This window comes from Melozone crissalis, unplaced genomic scaffold (genome assembly GCF_028551555.1).
Source record: "Melozone crissalis strain CALT ecotype California unplaced genomic scaffold, PUWL_Pcris_2 ptg000027l_1, whole genome shotgun sequence".
Lineage (NCBI taxonomy): Eukaryota > Metazoa > Chordata > Aves > Passeriformes > Passerellidae > Melozone > Melozone crissalis.
Window position 1 is genome coordinate 37,200,259 of NW_026535805.1, and position 25,862 is coordinate 37,226,120.

Sequence of the window (25,862 nt, forward strand, 5' to 3'; positions counted from 1 at the left end):
TACAATGGTAGGAAGATGCCTTTTTGTAAGTTTAACTTCAATGTCTGCTGCTTGGAATACTGGATTAAGGATATGTGAGAGTTGGAGTGAAACCTGCCAAACATACCCTTTTGTAAGGAGTTAAATGTTTGTTTTTTTTTTTTTTTTGTTTTTTTTTGTTTTGTTTTTTTTGTTTTGTTTTTTGTTTTGCAAGCAGTGCAACCCTATGTCCTATACCACATTGGGTTCCTCGCTGTCCTCCTGTCCTCTCTTTTGTAGCATTCACTGTTGTAGAGGAATTCTAGGCAGAACAAGGGCTTGCTGTACTTCTGCAGGGACTGCACAACCCTGGCCTGCAGATTACAGAGTTACTCTGAAGACCATGTATCGTCCTCAAACACACAGAACAAGGAAGAATGAACATTGTGCAAGGACAAAGCCAGATGCCAGGCAAGATATGAAAACGCTAAATTAGCACACCCTAGCCAAAGTGCTTGCAGTGTGACAACCCATCAGCAAATAACATGTAGGTGTGATTGCAGCCACTTAACCAATGAGCATTAGGCAGCAGTCACGTGAAACAGTGTATGGAAGCATAAATATGACAAGATTGCCAAAGTGGAAGGACATGTAGCCATATTGGTGAGGTTGTCATTACTGACTCTCTGCGGGACCTTCTTCACACTGTCTTTTGTCCAATGTCCTATCAATCATTAAAGAGCCTTATATTCCTTAAATCCATGGTGCCCAGCGCAGTCCTGCACTGGTTCCCCCCTGTATGGCACCCATAATTCCCCTAAGCTATGCCTAAACCTGTGCCTTGCATGGTGTGATTTGCTGCCAGGTGGTACACTAGTGTGCCAGGGATGGGGAGTGTTGGTCCAGCCTGCTATTTGCAGCGTTTCTCTGGTGCCCCGGCATTCCTCCCAGAATATGTCGGGTACAGCTGGAGAACATGGTGAGACCCCCTCATCACCTGTAGTTCTCCTCCCTTTTGCTATGGACCTGGCGGGTTTTCTGGCAAGGGGCAGGTAGTGCAGTGCTGGGGTGTTGGATCAGGAGACCCCACCATGGTGCCTTCCAACTTTACCTGCTCTGTGATTCAGAGGTGAGAAAATAGGGGACCAGAGGTGTTGGAGAGAGGACTGAGACTGGACAATGGGAAGAACAAGACTAAAGAGGTGGTCTTTAGCCCTACATCATGAACTACAGGCTGAGTCCAAATTCCATAATTTCCACAGCTAGAGTTTTTGCCTTTGGAGATTGAAACAATTTCCTATTCCTGCTATGGATTAAGCTGCAATATGTATTCCACTGGAACAATAAAACAAAATTAAATTGTTTCCCTTAAACAAAAAAAGAATCTGGTTCTTTTAATCTTGTGAATGACTCCATATCTAAATTGGAACTATTTTATGTTCAGTGCTATTATATTTCTGTAAGCAAAATGGTGGTGTTTTAAAGACTTGTTTTGAGTAAAAATTCTCCTGTAAGATGTGTGTGTTAGAACAGTGGTATTAAAAAGAAGCCACACAACAAATTCAGCATAGTTGTGTGAGCTGGAAAATTCTGGGAAATGTATTTCCTCTGCGGTTGCATTGATTTAGTGAAAACAGCTGTATCTGTTAGTAGCAGCAGTGAGATTTCTTTTGGGCTTCTCTTTGGAGCTGTTAATGGTTGTGAGGAAATGCACGTCTCTGAGTGGGGTCTGCAGCCAGTCTGGTGGGGATGTGTGGGGGGTCTCACAAAGCACGAGCCAGGTTTCAGATAGAGGAGCTCTCCTGGTCACAGTTATGCCATCTTCTGCTCTGTCCCCCACCCCCTGCATCTTTTGCCGTTGTGTTTTGCAGTAACTCCACAGCAGAGATGGCAGACTGGGTTGTATCCTCCTGTGTGTTTTTCCAATTTGCAGCCCATAATACTGGCTGAAGCTGCTGCTGCTGCTGAGCTTTTGGAGTCCTGTTGCATAGTTGAGGCACAGGCATCCTCATGGATTGCCTTCTGCTTGCAAGATGTTGATGTTACATGGCTGGGCCAAGTCTCTCTGGTGATGGGGGGGAGCTTTACCCCAGGTTTTGGTAAAAGTGAGTTGGCAGTAACCACCTGTACATCTCTTTGTGCTGTCTGGGATCCAGTGAATCTTTTGAGGTCGTGTTTGTCCTCCTGCATGAGGCCTCCTCACTAAGAGAGTGAGTCAGGGTGCTGACCAGCCTGAAGCTGACGTGTCAATTGTTCTCCCACCCCTGTTCCTGTTGCCACCGAGCTGCAGAAGGGCACAAATGGGGCTGTGGTGTGCCCATGGGTGCTTTGTTTCTGCAGCAGTCATCCTGTGTGCCCTGTACAGGAGGGAACATGTGGTGAAGGGGAGTGATTCCCTGTAAAGTCAAGCTCTCTGTGGAGGGAGGGACAAAGACCTTGTTTGTAGACTTTTGTCAACCTCAGCTTTCAATGGCCAGATAACAGTGTGCTTTCATTCTTGGCAAAACTCTACTGTGCCTAGGCAAAGCTTTATTTGCATCAATGAAGCAAAACAGTTTTTTGGTGAACAGATCTACTGGGACTATAGAAGTTGCAAACTCCTGTCTGAGTGCAATTTAAAATGCCTTGACCAGCACGTCTTACAGTGTACTTAGTGTGGAAAAAAAGCCTTAGTGGGCTGAGAAAAATAAATACCAGAATCATCTGGTTTTCTCCACTTTTTGCTTTTGATTTTACCACTTGCTTTTTTTCTGCTGGAGAAAGACTTAGTGTTTCTTTAAGTTGTTGGGAAACAACTTGGGGGTATCCAAGAGGAGTGTGGTTTTCAAACTCAGAGTGGAACAGATTCCCCACGTTGAAACTGCGGTGAAAGTTTCATTGTCAGAGTTTTGGCACAGTACATGAGGATGATATGTTGTGTCACTAGCAGTCCATAGGACATATTAATATATTCTTATGTATGTGGAGCAGTTCAACACTCAGTGTGTGAGTGAAATTGATGTATGCTGTATGCTGGTGTAATAAAGTAAGTCACTTCTGGTGATGCCCTGTTTAAGCAACATCTTGTGTTTAGTCACCATGTCAGTTGCAAACCATTTAAGAAGAGAATTCTTTAGGGTGTAGGAAGAAGCTGGCAGTATTTTAAGTCCTGTTGCATCTCTCTCAGTACAGGTATTTGGTTGTCTTTCTTGCCTCACATAAGTATGCAATTGTAAAGTCACACTGAGTGATTATCTTTCTACTCTGCTGAAAGCTGTGTATTTGCTGACACTGTCAGTCATGTCTTCACCAGCAAAACCACTTTATTAGGTTGTGACAAACATAAGGTTTATTTCACTGGGCATGATGGCTATCAAAAGTTTGCATGAATTAGTTCAAGAACTATCTTTTTTTTGTTTAAAACCTCCTTATTTTTTATTAAAATGTGCAAATTTTTCTGCCATTGCAGTAGTCTGCTACAATATGCTCTGTGGGTTTAAAATAATTTTTTGGTGGAGTGTAAGTTGTTTGCTAGATGTAATGGTAAAAAATTAGGATGAGAAAGAATAACAAGATCCGGGTCATGCTGGCTGAAGTGCTTGTGTGTTAGTCAGGGGCCATTCTAAACCCATGTAAGTACCACTGTTTAAAATGCAACCAACAGACAAATAGGTACACTTCTCCGTTAATATTGGGGAAAAAAGATGATCTCTTGTTTCAGTTTGGAGTTTATAGTAGTTCTTAAGTGGTGCTGGAGCAACAAATAAATGGCCTCATTACAGCTACAGCGTACTGCCATTGTATTTGGTTCATATTGCTTTGCTTGTGCTGCACTCAGCAGATGAATACAAGTTGCACCTTGCCACAAGTAGGATATTGTTTTTACTGTGAGGTGGGGGAGGATGTTGTCACAAGTGTCCCTGACGACATCCTGTGGCATTATTAGCTAGGAATCTCTTTGGGCTTGTCTGCCTAAAGCAGATGTGTTCTCTGTTTTAATGATGTGTTTGCATGCATTTGCTGAGTGTTGGCTTTTATTGCATGTTCTGTTGAAACTAAGAGTGCCAGGTCTGTCTGCACAGAACATGTGGATATGTTCTGCTTCCACCTCATTCATGTAATGTGCCAAACAAAACCTGTTAAAGCATGGAAAGATTGATTTTGCAACACGTAGCTGGTCAGTGAGTGATGCAGTTGATTCTTAAAAAGGGAAAACCAAAGAGTGAGTGTTGCTCTGTGTGAAGCTACTGCATCTTATGGACCTTAATCCCTGATGCATGCAGAGCATACACCAAAGTCAGCAGGAAAAAATAGTTTGCATTGGTTCCCTTTTATTTTCACCCTTCATCTTTCTCTGGTCAGGAGTCCTTTTTCTGGTTGTGTGTGGGATTAGCAAAGAGTTACAGCTGAAATGCTGGCAGCAAGATATCATGCTGCTGGTTTTTTGAGTATGAACTCTTGTTTGTGGTTTCTGTTCTTTCTTGGAAACCCATTTTTCCCCAGGATGAGTATTTGGGGTAGCACCATGGAGTCTGACTGCCTGGGGCTGAGTGGTAACTCCTCAACAAGGGGGTGTCTCATCTCTTCCCTCTCCCAGGTGAGTGAAAATTTCACCCCTGGAAGCCAAATGATATTTAATGGCTGAATTCTCACAGATGAGTCAGTCTCTTGGGGAAGTGGGTGACACCAGTGAGTGTGATGGCACCAAAGCCCCACGGGGTTGTGCCCTAGGGCCCCACAGCTTTGCACAGGTATCCAGGCCAGTTCTGCTAGTGAAAAGCATGACTGCATGTATATTCTGATGCCTGCTTTTTCTGGTTAAACCTTTATGATGTTATGCTGTATTCCAGTTGTATTTTCCCTCTTCCTTTTTTTTTAGATACATGACATGCTATCACTACTCACTTTTCTGTAACATTGCATTTCAATTTTGCCTTTTATTTGAAGTCTCAAAGCTATGTCATAATAAGAACCCCCCTATGGAAAATGTTAGAAATAAGTTTCTCTTTCTCCACCCCAATTTTTTTCATGAATTATCTGAAAAGGAGTTATTAAAAAGAAAAAAAAAAGTCAGCTCTACTTTGAATTTTCGTTGAAATTTTGGAATTAAATACCATTAACTTCTCAATTATTACAGAGTTGCCTTTATCACTGCTTATTGTACTACCATTTCTCTATGTCAAATCTCTTTTTGGAGTTCTGATGCAAATTCACTCATTGTCAATCAAAGCTGCAATTTATAAATTAATTCACTCTAGTAATTTTCCATTTGCTGTTAATATCTCAATCTAGATTACTAAACCCATGAGAGCAGCTGTGTGATTCACTGTGATCTATTTCCTAGTATTACTAGGGTAAATTTTTGGCTGTATTTTTTTAAACCAGTCTGAAAAAGCTTTGGATCTATCTTTGGCTTAAATTGATATCGCAATTCAGTATTAGTGTATAGCTTTTTCTTCTTCCCCTCTACCTCCCCAACTCTAATTACTCTATACAGAGTTTTGCCTTTTTGGGAAAATCTTTTGTCACTCTTACAGAAAATGTTAAAACCAAGAGTAGCTTTCATAAGTGAAGAGAGACAGTTTTCTCAAGTCTTAGAATAGGAGCTCACCCTTGCTGTGAGAATGGTGAGGCACTGGAACAAGATGCCCAGAGAAGTTGTGGCTGCCCCATCCCTGGAAATGTTCAGTGTCAGGTTGGATGGGACTTTGAGCCACCTGGTCCAGTGGATGATGTCCCTGCCCATACTGGGGGGCTGTGGAGAGAATGATGTGCAAATTGATGATCTTTAAGGTCCCTTCCAACCCAAACAATTCTATGGTTCTAAAAGTAATTAAAGGGGAAGCTGCCATCTATGTTTTGGTGCTGTGTATGGCACAGCTGTGATAGTCCTGTGTTCTGTGCTGCCTAGCTAAGTGTCCTGTCCAGAATGTTTGCCAAAAAGAAGTAAATTAAGCAATGTAAGAGGAAAGATGACACACTGTATTTCCTTGTGCATTTCCCGTTCCTCAAGCCTTAAACCATCTCTGTTTGCGTCTGTCAGGATCAGACTTGGCTTCTGTGGCACTTTCTTTCATGAACCTCTTCACCATTCCCTCAATCTGTGTATGGATGTTGAGCATTCATTACATACTGCTGTGTGAAGGAAGAGTCACTCCTTTATGACTTGTTTGGACCTGTTATATGCTTGCTTCACTCTGATTCCTGTGTTGGAAGAGATGATGAGCAATCTCTGTTCTTTCTGGCCACTTCTGGCTTTCCAGGCCTTTATCATGTCCTTCTCCCCAAAGTATTTTCTTCTGTAAAACTTGTCTGCTTAGTTTCCCGAAAATATTTTTTGAGGAAAATTTGAGTTAATTTTTCTGGCTTTTGTAGAGAGAAGTCTTGCCTTCTAAAACTTCTGGAGTATTGGAAGGGTTTGAGCTAATTTGACTCTTTCTGAACATACTTTATGATTGTCAAGTGTTAAAGCTTAGAATTGTCCTCAGATTTACTGTCTGGACCAAGGCAATAGGCACTGCCAGAATGGTTGCAGTCAGTGGCTTTGTAGGGAGTACTGATAAAAAGTGTAGAATAACACAAGGGCTGTCAGTCTGAGATTGTATCTATACTGAGCAACTAAAGGTTAAACATGGTCTCTGTTTTCACTCTGGTCAGGATAGCTTACAACCCAAATTTACCCACGAGTTCTTTTATTACAAGGCAAAGCTTTCAGTTTTGTGCTAAAAAAAATAAATAAAAAGCTAAGGGATTTATGGATGGATTTGAATGGAATGAATGGATTTATTTTGAGGTAACATGAATGCATGAGCATGGAGCCTGTTTTTCCAGGCTAAATATATTAGTTGAAAATACTGAAAATAGAAACATGTTGCAAAAGCCTTTCTGTGCAACTGTCAGTCAGGGGGGATTACAGAGGGGACAGTGAAGCACTCATTATCGAGGCTGGAGGCTTCACCATTTCCTTCTGTCCTGCTGTGACCTTAATGAGAGAGCTGCCCTTTGCATCCCGACTGGCAGGCAGGGCCCAGCAATTTGTCTGGTACCATCCCTGTGTGATGGGGGAGACTGACAGGAAACTTCTGCACAGTTCTGGCTGCTCTGGGCAGGGCCTGTGCTCAGCAAAGCTGTACCTGTGCCTGCTGGTGAGGCAGCACGTGGTGCCTGCTTCATCAGGATGCAGGTGCTCAGACAAAACCTTAGAAGAGTTGCTTACAATTGACTGCTTGAGGAGAGCTTACTTAATAAACAGTCTGGTTAGGCTGGAGACATTTTTCCATGGTGCTAGTAAGAAGCTCTTGCTCTCTGATTTTGTGTTGTTTTGTTTTTTAAGTGATTGATACCTCAGATGATGTCAGTGTTATGACTGATTTTAAAATTACATGAGAGTAAAAAGTGGAATGAGGAAATTTTTTCACACTTGTACTAGACAATAATACAAAGATCTCTTGAAAGCATTTTCTTGGAAAGCTAAGACCTTTGAGGTCTTTTCTGGCCCCTAAAAGTGGCTCACACTAGTTGATAACTAAACTTTTGTTTCAGAAACTTTTGGAAATATTTACATGAAAACATTGATGATAGCTAATAATCAGGCAGTGCATCCTAGGAAGTCAGTTCCTACCTAGGATCAAATTGTGAGTGAGATAAGTTTCTACTGACAGCTCTAGATTTAATTTTTTTATCCTCTTTTAAAATGACCTTGAATTCCTCTGTTAAAGTTATCCCTGGTTCTGTTTGTGATACTACAGAAGAATGGCATCTTTGATGTTATTGTGTAAAACCTTCCCACTGTGTTCTATATTAAAGAACCCTAACCCTATATTAAAGAAAACCATGTATTTATTTTCTTCTCCTTGAACTTTTCTTATTTCTTTTCACCCTGTATCTGTCCTACTGAGCTGTGCTTCAGCTTTCAGCTGCCTTGCAGACCCTTTTTCCTTATTTTCATTTGCCATCTCAGGTGCTGGTTCATCTGCTTATGAAGTAGTTATTTTCTCTTTCTAGTGTGCATTTGCTGTCTTGATTCCCTCCTGCTTTATCTTTGATTAATTTCTTCCAGTCCTGGAAATAGAGGAAATTATCTCTGATAGAGGAAGCTATCACAGTAGCTGTTATAAAATGATGTGGAATGTAAATGACAGTATAATGGCATGTACCATGGGATATGCCAAAGATTCTCATGCAACTGATGATCTTTCAAGGCTTGGGAGGGATGAAGTTGATGTGTGCAGGGAATCTTTAGATACTAAAAGTGTCAGTGATATAGACCCTGAAGATGAGACCAGAATAAGAGTGACTTTTTCGGGTGGGAGGGTCAGTTTTAAGGTAATGAGGCAAAGATGACTTTGGCAGTCCTATCCTAACAGGCTATCCAAGGTCCCAGGGAGCCCCTTAATGGGATGAGGGTTGTAGTTGAACCTTGGTTCTGTGCTGAGATGCCAGGTGCTGCCTGCTTGTTAGAGTGGCCCAAGAGAGGAGAAAGCATGATCATAATAACACTTTGTGTCCTTGAGGCGGTGAGCAATGATCCCCATATTCCTGCTTGGTGAAGGAAAAGCTTTTGTCCTTGTGAGTTCTTCCTCTGTTCAAGTGGCTTGAGCTTCTCCCCCTTCCTGCTGTCAACTTTTGGCATTTTATGAGCTGTCCTGGGAATCTGTTCTTGAATGTAAGGAAATTAATCCCTGTCACATTCCAGCTTCCCCTCCCCGTGCCTTCCTCAGTCCCTTGCCCTGTCCATCTCCTCTTCCTTGCTCTCTGCCCCCCCTGCCCTGCTGTGTGGGACAGTTGGCTGTGGGATCACAAGAAAAGAGATCACAGATACCACTGTCTGTTGGCTGTGGTATCACAAGAAAAGAGAGTGAGGGAGGAAAAAAGAGGTGGGAAGTCAGCTGTGCCTGTGATGGATTAGCTAATTGTTGCTTTATGGTAAGTAAATTGTTTGGTAGTGTCCAGGTCATGCTTTTTTAAGGACTCTGCTGACAAACACACCTCTCTAGTTTTTGGGGAGTCAGGTATGCCACTGCTCGATGGCTGATATCTCTCAACTATACAAATGTTAATTCTGTCTGAATAGAAAACCGATAGTTACGGCTGGGACCCAAGCCTCACCCTTAACTCACTCCAAGTTGTCTCTTTCTTCCCCTCAATTCTTATACAAAATAACTTTCTTAATTGTGGAAACAGACTGAGATTGGTATCAGTGTAAATCCTTAAGTGTAAGCTCTGTCCTAATGTTTTTGCATGAATGCAAGGTATTGAATGTCTTCAGGGGTGCTTTTCTTGGTGGTTATTTTAGACAGAAAAGTCTAGACAGTTCTTAGGATCTATTGCACATCTCTACACCTGCCAAAATTTTGGAGGGAGTTTTGTTCAAATTACACTGCTGTTCATCAGAAAGTGCTATATGAGTTGTGAAAACCTAACTGAATTAGTCTGTTTCTTCCACTCTCCCGCTCCCAGATAATCTCTGCTACTAGTGTTCTGAAACTTGAATAATATTCTGCAATTGCTATTTTTATTTATACCTTTCCTCATTCTCTAACAATTACATAAATAGAAAGGACATTCTTTTGTGCATGATTTTGTTGTATGTGCAATAATGTAAAGATTTCACACGTGATTGAGACAAATGTTTTTTAAACACATTTTGAGTTGAAAATTAATAGGTTAGTTTTGAGAAAGGCTCTTCTGTGGATAAAGGAGATAAATATAGATACCTTTTTTCAATGTCAGTCTTAATTGTGTTTTTTTCAGAAATACAGAAAACTACTTTCTTGCTTGAACCTGCTAATATTGCACTGTTGAAAATGACCTGGCATGTAACAAAGCGTCTTTCTAAGTAGTGTAAGAATTTATCCAAGTAACCTCTACTTGCTTTTTATTGTTTTTAATTCATCTAAGTTCTTCAGCAATTGACAATAGCAAGTCTCCATAAGGTTCTGAAGTTCATGGAAAAATACTTGGAAAGAGTATAGATGTGTGGAAGAAGGGGAAAATAGGCAGCTCATTTAGACTACTGGTGACATATGAATGCTGATTTTAAAACTTAAATATTATTAAAATTCATTGAATTGGGTTATGAGTCCTTCCTCTCTTCTCTCTTCCCTCTTGGGAGCGTGGTTTGCACATGATGTGTTTGGTTCCCTTGTGATTAGACAATTAGATTTCATTCATATAATGGAAAATTAAACTATAGGCTATAAAATGTGGTTGCAATCTCAACTAAAATGTTTAATATTTCCCCCTAGGTTTCTTAGTAAAAACAATAGCAATTGTCCTAATGCTGGTAAGCTCATCTTAAACTATCTACTAGTGCATGAGTTAGCGGGTCTGTCTTTACTTCCTGCTTTGCACAGTTTTGTCATTTAATCTTAAATACAAGTCTAGCTGAGCATTTGTGCCACTGTGTTGGCTATTTTGAGTCAGCATTTGTGCAATTTTGGAATATCTTATTTTATATAGTCCTACAGTGTGGTTATAAAAGTACTGTTTTTAAGGGCTCTTGATTACAAATAAAATTTTAAAGTAGCCCTTCATTTTTTTAGTAGACCTTCAAGAATGGGCAAGCATGAGTTTAAAAAAGCACAGGCAAATGAAGACTCATCGTTGTATTTTTGGGGAGGGTATATACATTTGAATCTCCATGATTTAGCATAAAATGAAGTTCTAGAAAGGATATTAGGCAAAATCCAAACTGCATAAAAAGCTTTAAAAATAAAGCTTTGACTGCATGCTGAATGAAGTGTTTTATTTTACGTGTTTGTGTAGTTTGTAATGGAAACTATGGGCTTACAAGAGCAAATTATGGGAAACAGTGGTCTGTGAGGCAGCAATAAAAATTGGGAATGCCAAATATGTGCACTGTATGTCATTCATGGTTGTGAATTTGTTTGAGAAAATAAATTGTTAAACAATGAAGGCCAGTTATTTTATTTTATTATTTTTCCTGGGAAAAGAGTTTGTATAGCCTAAGGAGGAATTTGGTGCCTGTGGGAAAGAGAACAGTGGGCTCAATTTTCAAAATTTGTGCAACTTTGCCAAGACATATGGGAAGAAACAAGAGTGCACCCTGAACAACTGTAGCCCTGGGAGACTGCTAGACTTGCATGCAGGTTTTTCCTTTCATAATGCACTTAAAAATCAAGCTGTGTGCACTGGTAGCTCTGCACAGGGAGGAGTGGAGCTTGTTCAGCCAGATGTTGATTTACTCTCATAATTAAGCTTGCCTGAGTCGTGTGAAGGGGTGTCTGTCCTCATGCACTTGGAAGGGTGAGTGGTGTGTGTTCAGTCAGGCTGTGCCTTTGGGAGCCCACCCTCTGCACACCTGCTGTGCCTTTGGGAGCCCATCCTCTGCTGTGCCTTTGGAGCCCATCCTCTGCACATCTGCTGTGCCTTTGGGAGCCCATCTTCTGCTGTGCCTTTGGGAGCCCATCCTCTGCTGTGCCTTTGGAGCCCATCCTCTGCTGTGCCTTTGGGAGCCCATCCTCTGCTGTGCCTTTGGGAGCCCATCCTGTGCACATCTGCTGTGCCTTTGGAGCCCATCCTCTGCTGTGCCTTTGGGAGCCCATCCTCTGCACATCTGCTGTGCACAGGCGCTGTGGGGAAGCAGTGCCTGCTCCTGCCGCTGTTTGGGCGTGAATTTGTTTCATGTGACTCCTCAAACCCCCTTTGTGATTTGAGTCAAGTGTTTACTTGGTGGTAGAGTGTGCTGGGAGTGCTTGTTTTCCAGGCTGCTGCTGCAGCTCCACGAGTGGAGCTGAGTGCTGGTGTTTTCGTTTCTCTGTAGTTCAGGATGCCGTTCGTGTTTCTCATCTGCTGCGTTTGATATCCTGTCCACCTCAATGGTTTCCTTTTGAACCGGAGTTGTGCATAAACATCCTTTATTCAAGTAAAGGTTCAACCTTTTTTTAAAAAGGAATGGTAAAACAATGTAGCTGTATTGGACAATACAAAGAAGATGTCAAATGTGTTATTTGAATTTTTGCTCATGTCAACTGTTTTCAGTGAGTGTGGTATATTCCTGTGAAACAGACCTAATTGGGTCTGTTCCTTTTGCTCCAGCCAAAATATTGAAGGGGAACAGAGTTACAAGAGCACTGAAACATTTAAAAAATAACACATCCATCCAAATTCTCCCCCAGATTGTTGCTGTTCACGGGCTCTTAAACAACAGAGGAAATAAGGAAAATACACAAGGAAACAGGATTAACACATGAAGCTTAGAGTAAAATGAGATAAAAACCAGAAACACTTTCTGTAATCACTTGGAAAAACCTACTGTAGAAAACAGGATCATAGAATCATTGTTTAAAGTGAGGATTTTGGGGATATTGCTGGGACAAAATAGTCTAAACTGTTTTAAAAATACTTCTAGATAGAAAGATGATTTAGATTTCTTACTGGTGTGTGTTGTTGATCCTCAGAAAGGGGAAGCAATGGCTGCTTCAGGAAGCTGCAGGCTCTTATAAATCAAGGTAATAATGAGACTTGAGCCAAACATCCTTTTGATTGCTTTGCCTTTGTGTTTTATTTTTTTTTTGGTCATTTTCCTTCTCATCAGTTTATGCTGTTGTTTCTTTGCTTGTTTAACAGGCATTGGGCAAGATCCTTCTTCTTGCCTTGCCCTGGATGTTTTTTTGTTTGGACGGTTGTTATTTTTTTGTTGTTGCTGTGGATGCCCCTCAGGGTTTGGGTTACCTGGTGTGTATGCCCCTTGGTCACTTTGCCTGTGCAGACAACAAAGCACATTTTTACTGGCTGAGCTTGATCCACAAGGAGCAGGCAGGTTGTGCCTTGACTTAGGTGACCCAAAGATCCCCATAACGTACGTGCTCTATTTCTGTGCTCCTGTGGCACAACCTCAGTCACTGCAAGTTTCATTCATAATTTTGCATTGTATATTATATGAACTTTAAATTTCTGCCTTTTTCTAGATTTTTTTTTTTTTGGGAGGGGTTTGTTTGTTTGTTTCTAATGTCCCTTTGTCTCTCTTTTGTGTTTTGGCAGGCCTGGATGATTGCCTGCAGCAGTATGTCCATAAATTTGAACGGGAGAAGATAAATGGTGAGCAACTGTTACAGATTTCTCACCAGGACCTTGAAGACTTGGGTATCTCACGCATTGGACACCAGGAGCTGGTTCTAGAGGCTGTGGATCTCCTGTGTGCACTGGTTAGTTACACTGTGAAGAGATATGCAAACAGTTTCTTAAAGGGCTTTTTTGGGTGGATAATCAATGCAAGATTGATTAAAACCAGAATACCTTTGTCTCTTGCTTTCTGTCACACGTCACAATAAAACAAAAAAGTCAGAATTTGTTTAATTCTTGCAAGTTTTGTATTAATAGCTCTCTAACTTTTTCCTGATAAGAGACAACTTCAATTCATTTGCTTGCATTTCCAAAGGAAGAAGTTGTCTGAGGGATGTTGTTAGATCTTGTGGCTCCTGGACAGTTTGTCTTAGAAGACAGAAAACACACTGTTGAAATGACAGATGCTATAAGTTCCTCACATCAGTTGAAATGGGTTTAGAGTAATTCTGTAGCAAACCTAGGAAGTGAAGAAAAATTAATTCTTGAGGTGAGGGATGTTTTGCCAGCTCAGTTACAGTCTAGCTGAACTCTTCACTGGATTCAGAACTTAAGCTGTTCTTTTGTCCTACTCGTGATATATAACTGCAGATACTTTGAAAACAAACATGCTCTGAAAAGCATAAATATATTTTAGATTGTTTTACTTGTGCAGGCTTTATTCAAAAGCCATATTCTGGTCACAGCCTTGAGGCCTGTGATGCAGTGCAGTGTAATGAGCAGCAGAGGTATATATAATTACATCAGGGAGGAGGGTGGGAAAGCCTGCCTGTGATTCCTTGGCCAGCAGTGGCCTGTCTCCCCTGCATTAGGCAAGGTTTGGAGCAGCCTGCATATGCTTCTTGAAATGGAGAGTGTTTATTGTCTCTGTGATATGTGCTTTATTTGCTGCAGAGAGGTGCTACAGGGAGTGTTCCTACTCCACAACCTGGAGCAAATTGTACTCAAAGAAGCACATTTAATGCAATCTCTTCAAACGATCTAAAATGTTTCTCAAAAAAGTTACTCTTATACTTGAAAGACATTTTATTTCCTTTAGGTATTTGATCTACCAAAAAATTTTAGCATTACCTTGAAAACCTAATTGAAGAATGTAGCTGGACTGAAAAGCAGTTTGTGGCGTGGGAAGGAACTTGTTGGGCAAGTGTGGGAGTCTGGTGAGTTAGTAAATGTAGTGTAGGCTGTATATGGTCCTGACTGAAGTCATCTATGTGGTAGTCCCTAAAGGCACTTTTTTATTCGCTTAAAAATATTAGAATAAAGTGAACAAAGCTGGACAGCTGCCAGAACCTAAAGCTGTGTTTTATCTCTTACAATTTCCTTCTAATTTCCTTTGTAGACAAAAGTTTTGACCTCAGACCCATTTCTGGAAATCCTTTGTGAAATGCAGCTCAAGTTAATGCGTTAGACAGATATTGCATATAACAGCTGAAGTGTACTTGTTCCCTTTTTAAGAGGTGAAGGAAGAATTCCTGTGTTTTCAGTATGCCCTTTCCCACCTTCTTGATGCCTGTTCCCTTGGGTTTTTGGAGCTGCATAGAATCACCACTGATTTTGTTTCCAAGGGGTACTTGGAATGCTAGTGGCAACTAAATTTTTTTGTTGTTTCTTCTTTTTGTGCAAGCGAGAGGTTTCCTGATTCCACCTGCATTAGTTCTTTGAAAGTGGGAATGTTTATTGTTTAGTGGATGTTTTGTACATATGCTGACACTTCCCCAACTTTGGGGCCTTGTAAGCAAAGGAACTATTTTTTTTCTTTTTTTAATACTTTTTTCTTTTTTGTTGCCCCCTTTTTGACCCCACTGCCACCCCCACTAAGCTGTCAGCTCACACTGTGGTGATGTAGCATTGGCTGGGCCAGCCTGCTGTCACTCTTTGCGAGGTTGTCATTCTTAGTGGAGAAAGGCTGAGAGGGGATTTTGGTGCTTTCCCAGTCCTGGAGTTCCCAAGAAGAATTTTCCCTTTTACCTAGCAGTAAATTCTTGGCAGTTCCTCAGCTAAGTTTCCTTCAGGTCAATGCTTTGGTTCCCTCACACCACAAGAACACTTGTGGCTCTGCAGGCAGTGAGGAAGCTCTCTTTGGAACCTCTTTCTCCTGCAGTATCTCTTTTCAGGCATTCACCATAGAGACCTTTGTTCCAGCCTCCCTAGATCAGTCACTAAATAGAGTGTGAACATAGTCCTTGCCTTGAGAGAGGACACCAAATGCACCTGATTTTTTAATTCAGTTTTTCTAGGGACTGATTACTATTTGGCAGCACTGAGCTAAAAATGTGTCTGGAAGTTTCTGGTGTGAAAAGGAAATAATTGGATCTTTCTCTGCTGCTTTGGTGGTGAAGCAGTGTTCCCTCATGTCCTCATGGCAGTGGCTGCTTATGCAGCATCTTGAAGAGTCAGCAGGAGAGTGCAGACTGGAATACAACATTTCTGTTGCTGTTGAGCTGGTCTAATAGAGTTTTCTGAACAGGTGTTGGAGACTTATTTGAGGAATTTAGAGGATTTATCAAAGGACCCGAATTCCCCTGAAGAGGGGAAAAAATCATCAACTTGAGTATTTCAACTTTTTGTTGACAGTACTGCTTGGTGGGGGGAGGGAAAGGGATGGAAGAAAGATCATGTTTCTTTGTTGATTGAAGTATTTGGGGGAGAGGGGAACAAACATACATAACTTTGCTTTTCAAACCACAAAAGCAGGGACAGAAAACAAGCTTTTGAGGGCTTAATGAATATAAAACAATGTAAGCAAGAAACTATGCAAATATTTTCACTTGTAATGTGTTCTTTGGATTTGATTTCTGAATCTTTGCCTACACTGTATGATGGGAGAGTTTGGAAACAAAAATGCACTGAATTTTTTTTGAGGTTAGAATAAAAAGATGCTAGTTATATACAATTTAAGAAAACACCCCAAACCCTGAAAAAACCCATAAACAAAAAAAGGGACATAGTTGTGCCTTTCATAATTTTACTGGTGGTAGTGTTCTGCCAGCATGTTTGCAGCATAACAAAATATAACATCATAACATGAAAAAAAAAAGCATTCATGAACACTTACCCTTTGGGTCCTAATCATTGTCAAAGGGTATCTATGCACTGCCACATAAGATTTTAGTTTTTTAATATGCTTCAAATTTTTTGTTTATTAGGAAATTTACTACTCCAGAGGATTCTTTAGAATGCATTTTTGTTAGAAGGAAAAGAGCAAGAATGGGTGACTGTGACAGTAACTTGTGTTAATTCTTTATATAGCCTTCAGTGAGTTGGGTCAGCGTCTGAGCAAGCATTTGGATTGGTTTTATTCATTTTTTTTCCCAGAGCAGGTTTTCAGTTCAGTCAGCCAGCCTGTCCAACTCATCACATTGCAGCATGTGACCATGGCTGTGAAAGGGAAGAGGAGGCTGTCCCTGGACAGTAGCAGAGCTCTTCATCAGCCCAATTCAGCTCTGACACAACTGCTCTGCTCTTTTGACTTCAGTTAGCCACGTTTGGTTTTTTGTTTTGTTTTTTATCTTTTTGTTTGTTGGCTGCCTGACCTTGAGCCATTATTTGGTCAGATTACTTTTTCTCATTAAATGAGATGGAGTTTAGAAAGGAGTGAACTCTCTCCTGCACGTGTGGGTGCTGCCTCTCCTCCAGCCCTGCATGTGGCTCCCCAGGTTAATGAGTAATAGCCTGGGAATGTTTGACATCAGGTGCTCTTGACCGCTGGCTTCAGCCTGTGTTTAGGTCAAAACAACTTTGATGTTTAAAATCAGGAGCAGTAGTAAAGTGCAACCTTTTTTTTGGTTCATGAGCAACATCTAACAATTACTTAAGCAACCAAAACCTTTTGGTTGCTTAAGTAATGATTTGTTAACTCTTGTAGCCTTAATCCTGTGGAAATATTTCAAGAAAAGCTTGCTAAGCTTTGCACTTGGACTGTGTGTCACTGTGAAGGTTGTTTGGTGTGCTGCCACAATATCAGCATTCCTATCTGTCGTGGACTGGGGCTGCAGTTCTATGACAAGTTCAATTAATCCAAGTCAGCTGCTGTCTCCACCCCCTCCTGTCCTCTGATTAGTGATCCTTTGTGCTTGCACTCACCTGACCCTGAAGTGAGCTACTTCAGGGAGCTAAACCAAGGGATTAGATTTCTTTGTGTTGTTTAGATCCCCAACTCTCCCAACAGACTGGACATTGCAAGTGAAGGAGAAAAAATAGTTGGTGATGTGAGAGCTGGTCAAGAGAGTTTCAGCTTGGATAAAGGCATTGCTGTACCTGGTGAAGGGGCAAAATGCTTTTTGTATATTAAAGCAGAAAATGAGGGGACTGGTGGAGCAGAGGTGGCTTGGGTTGGGATGTCTCCTGTTTCTGGGGTAGTTCATTCACTAGGGCTGATCCACAGTTGTCCAATTTGGGATTGGTACTCAAGAGCTGCATACCCTGTGTTGTGCTGGGTGGGTGTGGTGCTTGGTCAGGACCTTTCCTGAAGCACAAACTGCTGATTTAGCAGTGGAGGTGCACTCTGTAGAGCCCTTGGGGGAAGCTGTAGGAGGGAACTTAGAGCAATGACTTGGAGCTTGGCTGTGATGGGCTCTTGAGAATCTTTTGGAGACACCAGTTGCAGTTATGAGCTGGAGCCCCTGCTCATCCCTAGAGGCTGCACATGTGTTGCTGAAGTCACCCTCAAAACTGAGAACAACTTGACAGAATTATTGAAAAACTACCTGAACTGGAAGAGTCACACCAGACTCACCTGTGGTATAAATAAGGTGAAAGGTGTGATAAGGGGTATGTGAATGTTTTAAGGCCAAGCCCAAAATCTTACCTGGTATATCAACAACACATATCCTCTTAAATGCTGGTGCCACCTCTAATCTCAAGTACCCACAGGTGCTTGGCTGAGTTTCTGCATCTGAATGACAGAAAGAAAGATCTGGAGATACTTAATTACATGAAAACTCTCAAGTTCTGATCAGGGTGATTAGGTTGTACCCCTGCACAGAAAGAGTATTTTCTGTTTTCTGTCCCTTTATGAAAGCAGGGGATCAGCATCCTCTAGTTCCCCTCTTTAAGGGCAGGGTTTCTGATATATGGCTACTTTCTTGTCGTTATGGGAACTTGCCCCACATCCAGACCTGTTTGTGAAAAAGTTTTCCCTCAACAATAGACTAATATTCAATCTTCTAAGAGGAGAATAAAACTAACTGCAAGAAATGCATTCAAATAATGCTCTTGGGGTGCTGAGTTTTTTTGGTGGGGTTTTTTTGTTATTAATTTTGTTAAAATTAAAAGGTGATAAGTTCACACATCACAGTGTGCAAGTACTTTAAAGTTGTTTAGTAATCCAGATCTTTTCCTTTCTGTAATCCTGGAAAATTTAAGGATATCCTTTGCTGTTGCAACAGTGGCATTTTTTAAAATTGGACATATCCTTTCAACCCTTACTCCTGGCTGCACATTAAGGGTATTTCCTTGCCAAGAGCCCTGAGGTGGAGGAGGGAGGCACTTGTGTAACTTAAACCCACTGGGATCTTATCCATGGGAGGCAGTAGGATTTTAAAGGTAGCTGTGTAGCTGACACCTCTCCATACACTGGAGACATGTGTTTCTTTGGGTCAAAGATTCTTACATTTTGTAAATGACTTAATCTGAAATGTTCCAGCCTGCTTTACAGATGCTTCACTCTGGAGGCAATGGAGCTACAAGCCAGCAACTAGGAATTAAATGGAATTAAAATTTGCCTTAGTTGGTTTAAGTTTTTGAGTAGGAAAGTAGGAGTATAGAGTATATCTGACTGAACTATGGAAGTTGGAGTTAGGTTGCAAGAATCTGCAGCAGCAAAAGAAAAGTGAAGGGCAGGACTCTCTTGTATTTTTGTGTGTTTGTTTTGTTCTGGTGGGAGTGGTTTTTTTGTTGTTGTTTGGCACTCTTTTGTTTTTGTTTTTTTTCTCAAGGAAAGTAGGAATTTGAATCTATAAAGTTGAAGTTGTAGGCAAGGCTCTCAGATCTTTGTTTTGTAAATGAATGAAAAATTTGATGTCTAAAAATGAGTTTACCATGTATGATGTTAACACTGTCCTCAAACTTGCAAATAATTGCACTGTTGTAGTCAAGGAGCACAGTTACTGAAAACTGGTGATTCAAATATTTATTTAAGCTTTTGATTGCAAAACTGCATTTGCTTCCTGTTGATGTTTTAATCTCTTACCAGATTTAACTTATCTTTAGTTGTGAATGAAATGTTACTTCAGTGTTTATTTACCACAGGATAGAAATTATTTTAAGAAAAACAAAATGCTTGCTCTTCTTTAACACAAAGAAGAGCAACACATTTAACAAGTAAATGATATCTATTAGGACATTGGGACTTGATTCTGATGAAAAAGTGTCCTTAAATCTCATTAATGACAGAAACTGAGGTTTGGCACTTAGAAAAGTATTCTTTACTGACTACAGCATAGAACAAATCTTTCAAGGCATTATTGCCAAAAAGCCATGAGAAAGTTGTGCAAATCATCAAGACTTTTCATCCTGTGTGAGCTTTTAACTTGTTTTATAATAAATAGGAGAACTCAACAAGGATATTTATCAAGCCTCATAATGTTCCTTGCAGAACTATGGCCTTGAAACAGACAACATGAAGAACCTGGTTCTCAAGCTGCGAGGATCATCCAACAATCTGCAGAACTACATCAGCAGCCGTAGGAAAAGTTCCAGTTATGATGGAAATACCTCTCGCAAGCCCCCCAATGAATTCCTTACTTCTGTCGTGGAGCTTATTGGTGCTGCTAAAGCCTTGCTTGCATGGTTGGACAGGTAAGAATGAAATGGTTATGTTTTAATTTGCTGCTCTAAAGAATTGCTTCTCTTTGTAGGGCCTTTCCTAGATGCTTGGGTGTAAAGATCTTGATGTTGCTAACCCCTTTTTTTTTGGTGTTGCTAGAAGACCTCTAGTGGATAAATTTAACCTGTAGTATCTGTTCTTGCCACTTCCACTCTTGCTAAAAGCAATGAAACTGTTAACGTTGCACTCAAACTGGTATTTATACAAGTATGGGTGTTCCCTTTTAGGTCAGTTTCTCATACACATGGTTCTCCCAGCTTCTAGATTACTTGTCATTGGCAGATCCCTTCCTGGAAGATTTTTTAAATGTTCTGCTGAAATCATGGCCGTAGCTATGTTATTTGAAAACTGAGCAGTGGAAGAGATTATCCTTCTGCTGTTTCATTTTCTCTTTTTGATTGGTCTTATTAATTTTTTTTTTTGGCCTGGAAAGAGCCGAAGTTATTTTGTTACAACTGCAGCAGGTCAGGTGCTGGCAGGGGTGCAGTCCATGATAAGAGATGAACATAAATTCTCAAAGCCCTTGCTAGCTTGCCTGAGAAGGAGAGTTAGGAGAATGACTGCACAGGGACTGGCAGCAAGGTGCACTTTTATCCTTTTTCCTGCTCTCAAGTGAGGACTTGATCTGTGTCCAGGCAGCAATGTTAACCCTTTGCGTCTCTCACCTGGTCCTCTCCTCTCACTCTGTTGCTAGCAGCTCACCCTAAATTATTTTTCTGTAACTCACAGTTATCAAAACTGCTGGCTTGTCCATTTCCAGACCTGCTGTGGTTATTTATCAATACCTCTTCTAGGCTTTGAAACTGTCTGAAAGGTCAGAGGTAGGACTCTCCAGGTCTAAAGCTGCCCTACCTGTAATGATTCTTCTCCAAGTCTCACTGGACCTCTGTGTGTAAAATGTGAAAATCTATTTTTCTTCTTTTAGAGAATCATTTTTCCCTTGTCCAGTCAGAAAGTTGAAGGTTCTCTCACTGGTAAACTCAAGGACAGGGCTAGAAAATTCCCAGTTTTAGTGCAAGAGTGGAGCAGGACTATGCAGTCAGGAATATTTACATTGTAAAACAATCCTCCCACCTATATCAATGATGGAGTTGCAGCACTTACTCCCGTATGTTCTTCCTCACTGGTAAGGTAGGATGGGAGAAGACTGGTCCCTCCAATCTAAGGGGAATTTTCTCTTCTTGTAGGACCCCATTTACAGGTATTGCTGACTTTTCATCAATGAAGAACAGAATCATTCAGCTCTGCTTGGACCTCACTACTACTGTTCAAAAGGTCAGCTGATTTCTTTTCCTCTCTGCTTTCCAAAAGGGAAGGAAAGGAGATGTTGGGGAAGTAATGTGATTGCTTTTTGCTGAGTGCTAATGAAAGGCAGTTCTGGGAATGAGAGCTTACTTTTAATTTTGAACATCCATGAAGGTCAGTTTCAGTTGTCTGTGTTTCTGAGTTGTGGAGCTTTTTTGTTGTTCCCCCTGCCTTTCAATTTAATTATCAATTTTGGTATTGCTGGCTCTGTCTTAAGCTGACTGCAGCTTAAAGGCTACTCTTATTTTCTTGAGCTTTACTGGAAAGAGAAAAAATCTTTGAAATAGTTGATCTGCATTTGAAGATTTTCACATTCCAAGCAGCATGTTGAAAAACAGTTATCAGTGCTAACTCTAAACAAAAATATGGCTCCATTGTTTTTTGTACCTATGTTTGCAGACTCCATAGATCTTGTCTCATGCAGGATGTTTTAGCTATCAAATGGGAAATGCTGCATGTAATGGAAGGAGCTGACACCTTTATGATACAGATCCCACTAGCCAGACTGCTTCTGCCACTACTGCAAGACCAGAATATTTTTCAAAACTTTAATTTACCAGCTGTAGGATGACTGCTTGTATAAATAATAGCTAAAAGGACATGTAGCAGCCGTGGTAATCTTGGCAGCTGACATAAAATTTTGCTCTCTGAATAATGCTGCCTGCTTTTCAGCCTGTTCTGAGAGCATGGCACTGCTGTGGGTGTGAAACACTGTGTGCACACTTCAGTGACTGCCAAACTTGCTCATAACCATTATTCAGTGCCCATGTAATGTTTGAACTCCGGAATACCATGCCCTGTGACATGGGTGATTTGCTCCCCATGCTGAAGGGATGACGTCAAAGGACAGAAACATCCTGAGTTGTCAAGCTGTGATGCCACCCAGTGATGTCAGTTGTCATTGTGAAAGGATGGTGTCTGGCTACCCCAAGGTGCGCATGCCTGCTGCTCAGTGCCCTTCTTGCTGGGGCACTCTGTGTGCAATTGCACAAACTCAGTGATTTACAGCTATAGATGTGCAGATTGTGCAGTGGAACAGTTCATGTTTCTAGCAGCAGATGGTGTTCACCCAAGGGTGCTATAGGAACTGAGATAGGAGATTGCTGAATGTATGAATAGAGCTGCTAAAAAGTGTGTCTAATCTTTCTGTTAGGTCAGCCCTTGATAGCAGGGGAACCAAAGTTGTGAACAGCAACTTTTAAAAAATGTCAGACTACTTCTCTGCCAATTTGATATGAGCCATCATAAAGGATGGGCTTGGTGCATATGAGAAAAGCATTAATGGGGGAAGAACCAACCCAACATGGTTTTGTCCTGGGACAGGGCACATGTACTAGAATAGTCTTAAAGAGTCTCCTGATGTGGAAAAGAGATACAGTGGAAAACTCTTTAGGAGGATTTTTAGACTTCAAAAGTATTTCTTATTAAGACATAGACTACAGAAACAGGTGGTCAGTTCTAATGGTGAAGAGGCCAGAGTGGCTCTTGTGGAACCAATGCTGCTCTGCATAATCATAAATGATGCATAAAAGCATATCATAATAAAGCAAGGCAGGAATGCAAGAAGATTCTAGTTACCTTTGATGATAGCTATATAGATTCAAGGACAGGATTTTATTCCACTTAAAGTTCCATGTCAAACTTTAGGGCTGAAATAATAAACAGGATAAACAGAAATCAGTGGGAGCAGAAGGACTTTGCAATATTGAGCATTTTTGGCTGCATGATGGCATTTGCTATTGATTTGTGCATATGTATTTAGCAGAGAAAAGCAGGGGAAAGTCCTCCACAAACTTCTCCAACATGACTCCTCCTTCAGGCTATTAAAATGCTTGGGGGTTTTCTCCTTGTAGATATTGTAAATCTTGGTCTATTATTTACTTGCTGTTTAAGTTTTTAATCTGAGCATAATACCATTCTCCACTCTTCAGCACTTCTTGCGGAAAACAGTGATGACTTCTGTAGATTTTTACATGAACTTGTTTCAGGACAAAGACTTTTTTACCTGGACTGTGTAAATAATGCCTTGTGTGCAGTCCTCTGCCCTTCAGGAATGTCACTGATAGCATATTTTTTAGAAAATCACTTTCCCTTCTATTTTGAACAGAATGCTTTAGATCCATTTTGGTGCCTGGGACAGAGGAGTGCCTGAGTTGGGGTTTATCAGTGTAAGGCAAGCACCTCTGCCTGGCCTTCTGAGAATCTGATTTAATTGTGCAAGGTTCTGCTTTTCTGGAAAAGTCAGCTGCTGTAATTGAATCCCGCATTCTCTTAGTTTTCAAGGTTTATTATTGCTTTCTGCCAGGGCCAGAAAATAGTTGCTTAATAGTCCTTTTGAGCCCTACTGGGTGAAACTAATCTGACTAATCCCTGCAGCATGAATAACTCTATTTCTATTTGAGGTTAAAATGGAAGTTTTGTAGAGTTTTCAGAGATGATTTGTTTCCATGTTTATTGGTTAATGTAGGGGTTTTGTTCTTGTTTTATTTTTAGGATTGCACTGTGGCTGACATGGAAGATAAAGTCCAGACTGTGGTAAGTTTATGTTTCTGTTGAAACTCAGCTGTCTGCATTCACATTCATTTTGGTTGCTTCTATGCTGACTATTGACAGCAGCTTTTCAGTCCCAAATGCACAAGCATATCATGCAAGTAAACATTACTATGACTTGTTTTGTGACTATTCTTTCCTGTAGAGGAAATCACTGAAATTTCAGCAGATGGATAGTGTGCAGTGAGAGCATAGTCAAGTATTCCTTGAAGTTTCATTACACAGCTATATTTCCAAGAGGATTTAACCTCAAATTTTCGAGGGAGGACTAGTCCTGTAAAATGATCACAGGCTAAATAAACCAATTATGCCTGTGAAGTGCATTTAGCACCTTAATAAGCAGAAGCTCTGCATTATTATGCTTCTTCATGTAAAAGAACTGCCGTGCCACAGAAATGAAGCTCTGGCTCTGTACTTGAGCTTGAAGTTTTTAGGGCTGTTTGAAGGAGCCTTGTGACCAAATGCAGAGTGTAATGGAATGCTTTTTATATTTTGTAACACTTAATCATCGCTTCCTGCTTTTGACATGAACCAGGCTGTGCTCTTTGATAAGGCCTTCCGGTAGCTCATAGATGCTTAGGAATTTAGTAGCACAATAACTAAAAATAATTTTGTTCATAAATAACGAGACCATGTGAAAGGGAGTTCTCTGTATCTTTCTTTTTCCATTTGTGCACACCCACACTGGAAGTAGGTATTGTTGTTTGGAATTCCCTTGTTTGAGCAGTTCCTCGCATTCACACTTAAACATTGTTTTGATTTATTTTATTGCTGCTCTATAAATCTGACGTAAAACGAAACAGAAAACTTTGGAGCTATTGTTTCCAGGGACCATTGTAATCCAAAGCTATTGGATTATATCTTCCTATGACACAGCTCCCCCCTGTTCTGTAGTTACATATGTCTGCTTTGACTGAAGGATTCAAGCCCCTTGTGAAAGGTGACTTACCTTGCAGGTTCCCAAACTGTTTATAGCTAACCACTGTACTGTGTAGTAAACTTCTCTCCCCTCTCCTTTAAGATTTTGTAACCTACTTGGAGTGTCAGCTTTGCTTCAGTTCATATCAAAGCAGGAAACACAGTGGGACATAATGAAATTTGTGAGTGTAGAGAGGGCACAGATTCTTTGGCTGTTTTTTCTTCTTTTTTCATGTTTAATTAGACATTCTGATAGTTACGTGTTCTGCAAGGCAAAGCCATTCTGCCTCCAACTTTACTGACACACACGCCAAGGTCAGAATTGGCCTGTATTTATAATGTTGGCTTAGGATCAGTTATGTTTTGGTCAAAAGGAAATATGAACCTTGCCTGTGTAAGCATTCCAGAAGAGGTCAGTTCAGAGGCACAATGGAGAGAAGTACTGCAGAAGCACTTGTGTGCTGGATGGTCCTACCTTATACTGCAAGGTTTTGTGCAGATAAGTCAATGGCCAGCACATCCCTTTTTTTGACACATGGCTAGTTGTATTCTTATAGCAGAAATACAGAACAACATGAAAACCTGTCAATTGTTCCCACAAGGAATCACCAAAATGCTTCAATATTTTAGTGACTTCTGTTTTGGTTAGAGCAGACAAACCCCAAACCCAATTTTTTGTTATATTTTGTGTGTTTATTTTTTCAGACAGAGGCTGTGTCAGCATCTGTTAGTGATGGTAAGGTGGCACTAATGGAAACAGGTTGTTTCTGTGTCACAGTAAGGATGTAAACATGCTGTAGAATAGATCTGTACAAATCAATCTTCTCTTTCAGTGATTTTAGAACTCATTTCCTTTATATATTTGAAAACTAAAAGACGAAGAAGCCAGGAGAAAATTTTCCTAACTGCTTTTTGTGTGTTCTCATTGCAGGCCAAGACTTTAAATGGCATTTGTGACAAAGCCATCCGATCAACCACAGACCCACTGATGAGCCAGTGTGCCTGTCTGGAGGAGGTCCATTTAACCAATATTAAACCTGGGGAAGGCCTGGTAAGAAGCAAGGCTGGAGTGTCCTGATGTTCCCAGTATTTAATAGGTAGCCCTGTGAGCCAATGCAAGTGTGTTTTTATAATAAGGTATTTCAAATCCAATAGTAATCTGTGGGGAAAACAAAGAGGCACAAGAAGGAACCCTAAAGGTCAGTTGTCAGGTGGTGTGCTGGAGTGGCTGCCAGGCACA

The 25,862-nt window shown here is 40.8% G+C and overlaps 1 protein-coding gene across 1 annotated transcript in view; it reads left to right on the forward strand.

Annotated features, from left to right (window-relative positions):
* The window catches only part of CNKSR3 (CNKSR family member 3), a 53,881-nt gene that overhangs the window by 15,347 nt on the left and 12,672 nt on the right, over positions 1 to 25,862 (forward strand). The window contains exons 2-6 of the mRNA XM_054279493.1: positions 12,943 to 13,106; positions 19,619 to 19,821; positions 21,037 to 21,124; positions 23,648 to 23,689; positions 25,554 to 25,673. Coding sequence (XP_054135468.1) covers positions 12,943 to 13,106; positions 19,619 to 19,821; positions 21,037 to 21,124; positions 23,648 to 23,689; positions 25,554 to 25,673 — 617 coding nt within the window. The remainder of the gene's footprint in view (positions 1 to 12,942; positions 13,107 to 19,618; positions 19,822 to 21,036; positions 21,125 to 23,647; positions 23,690 to 25,553; positions 25,674 to 25,862) is intronic.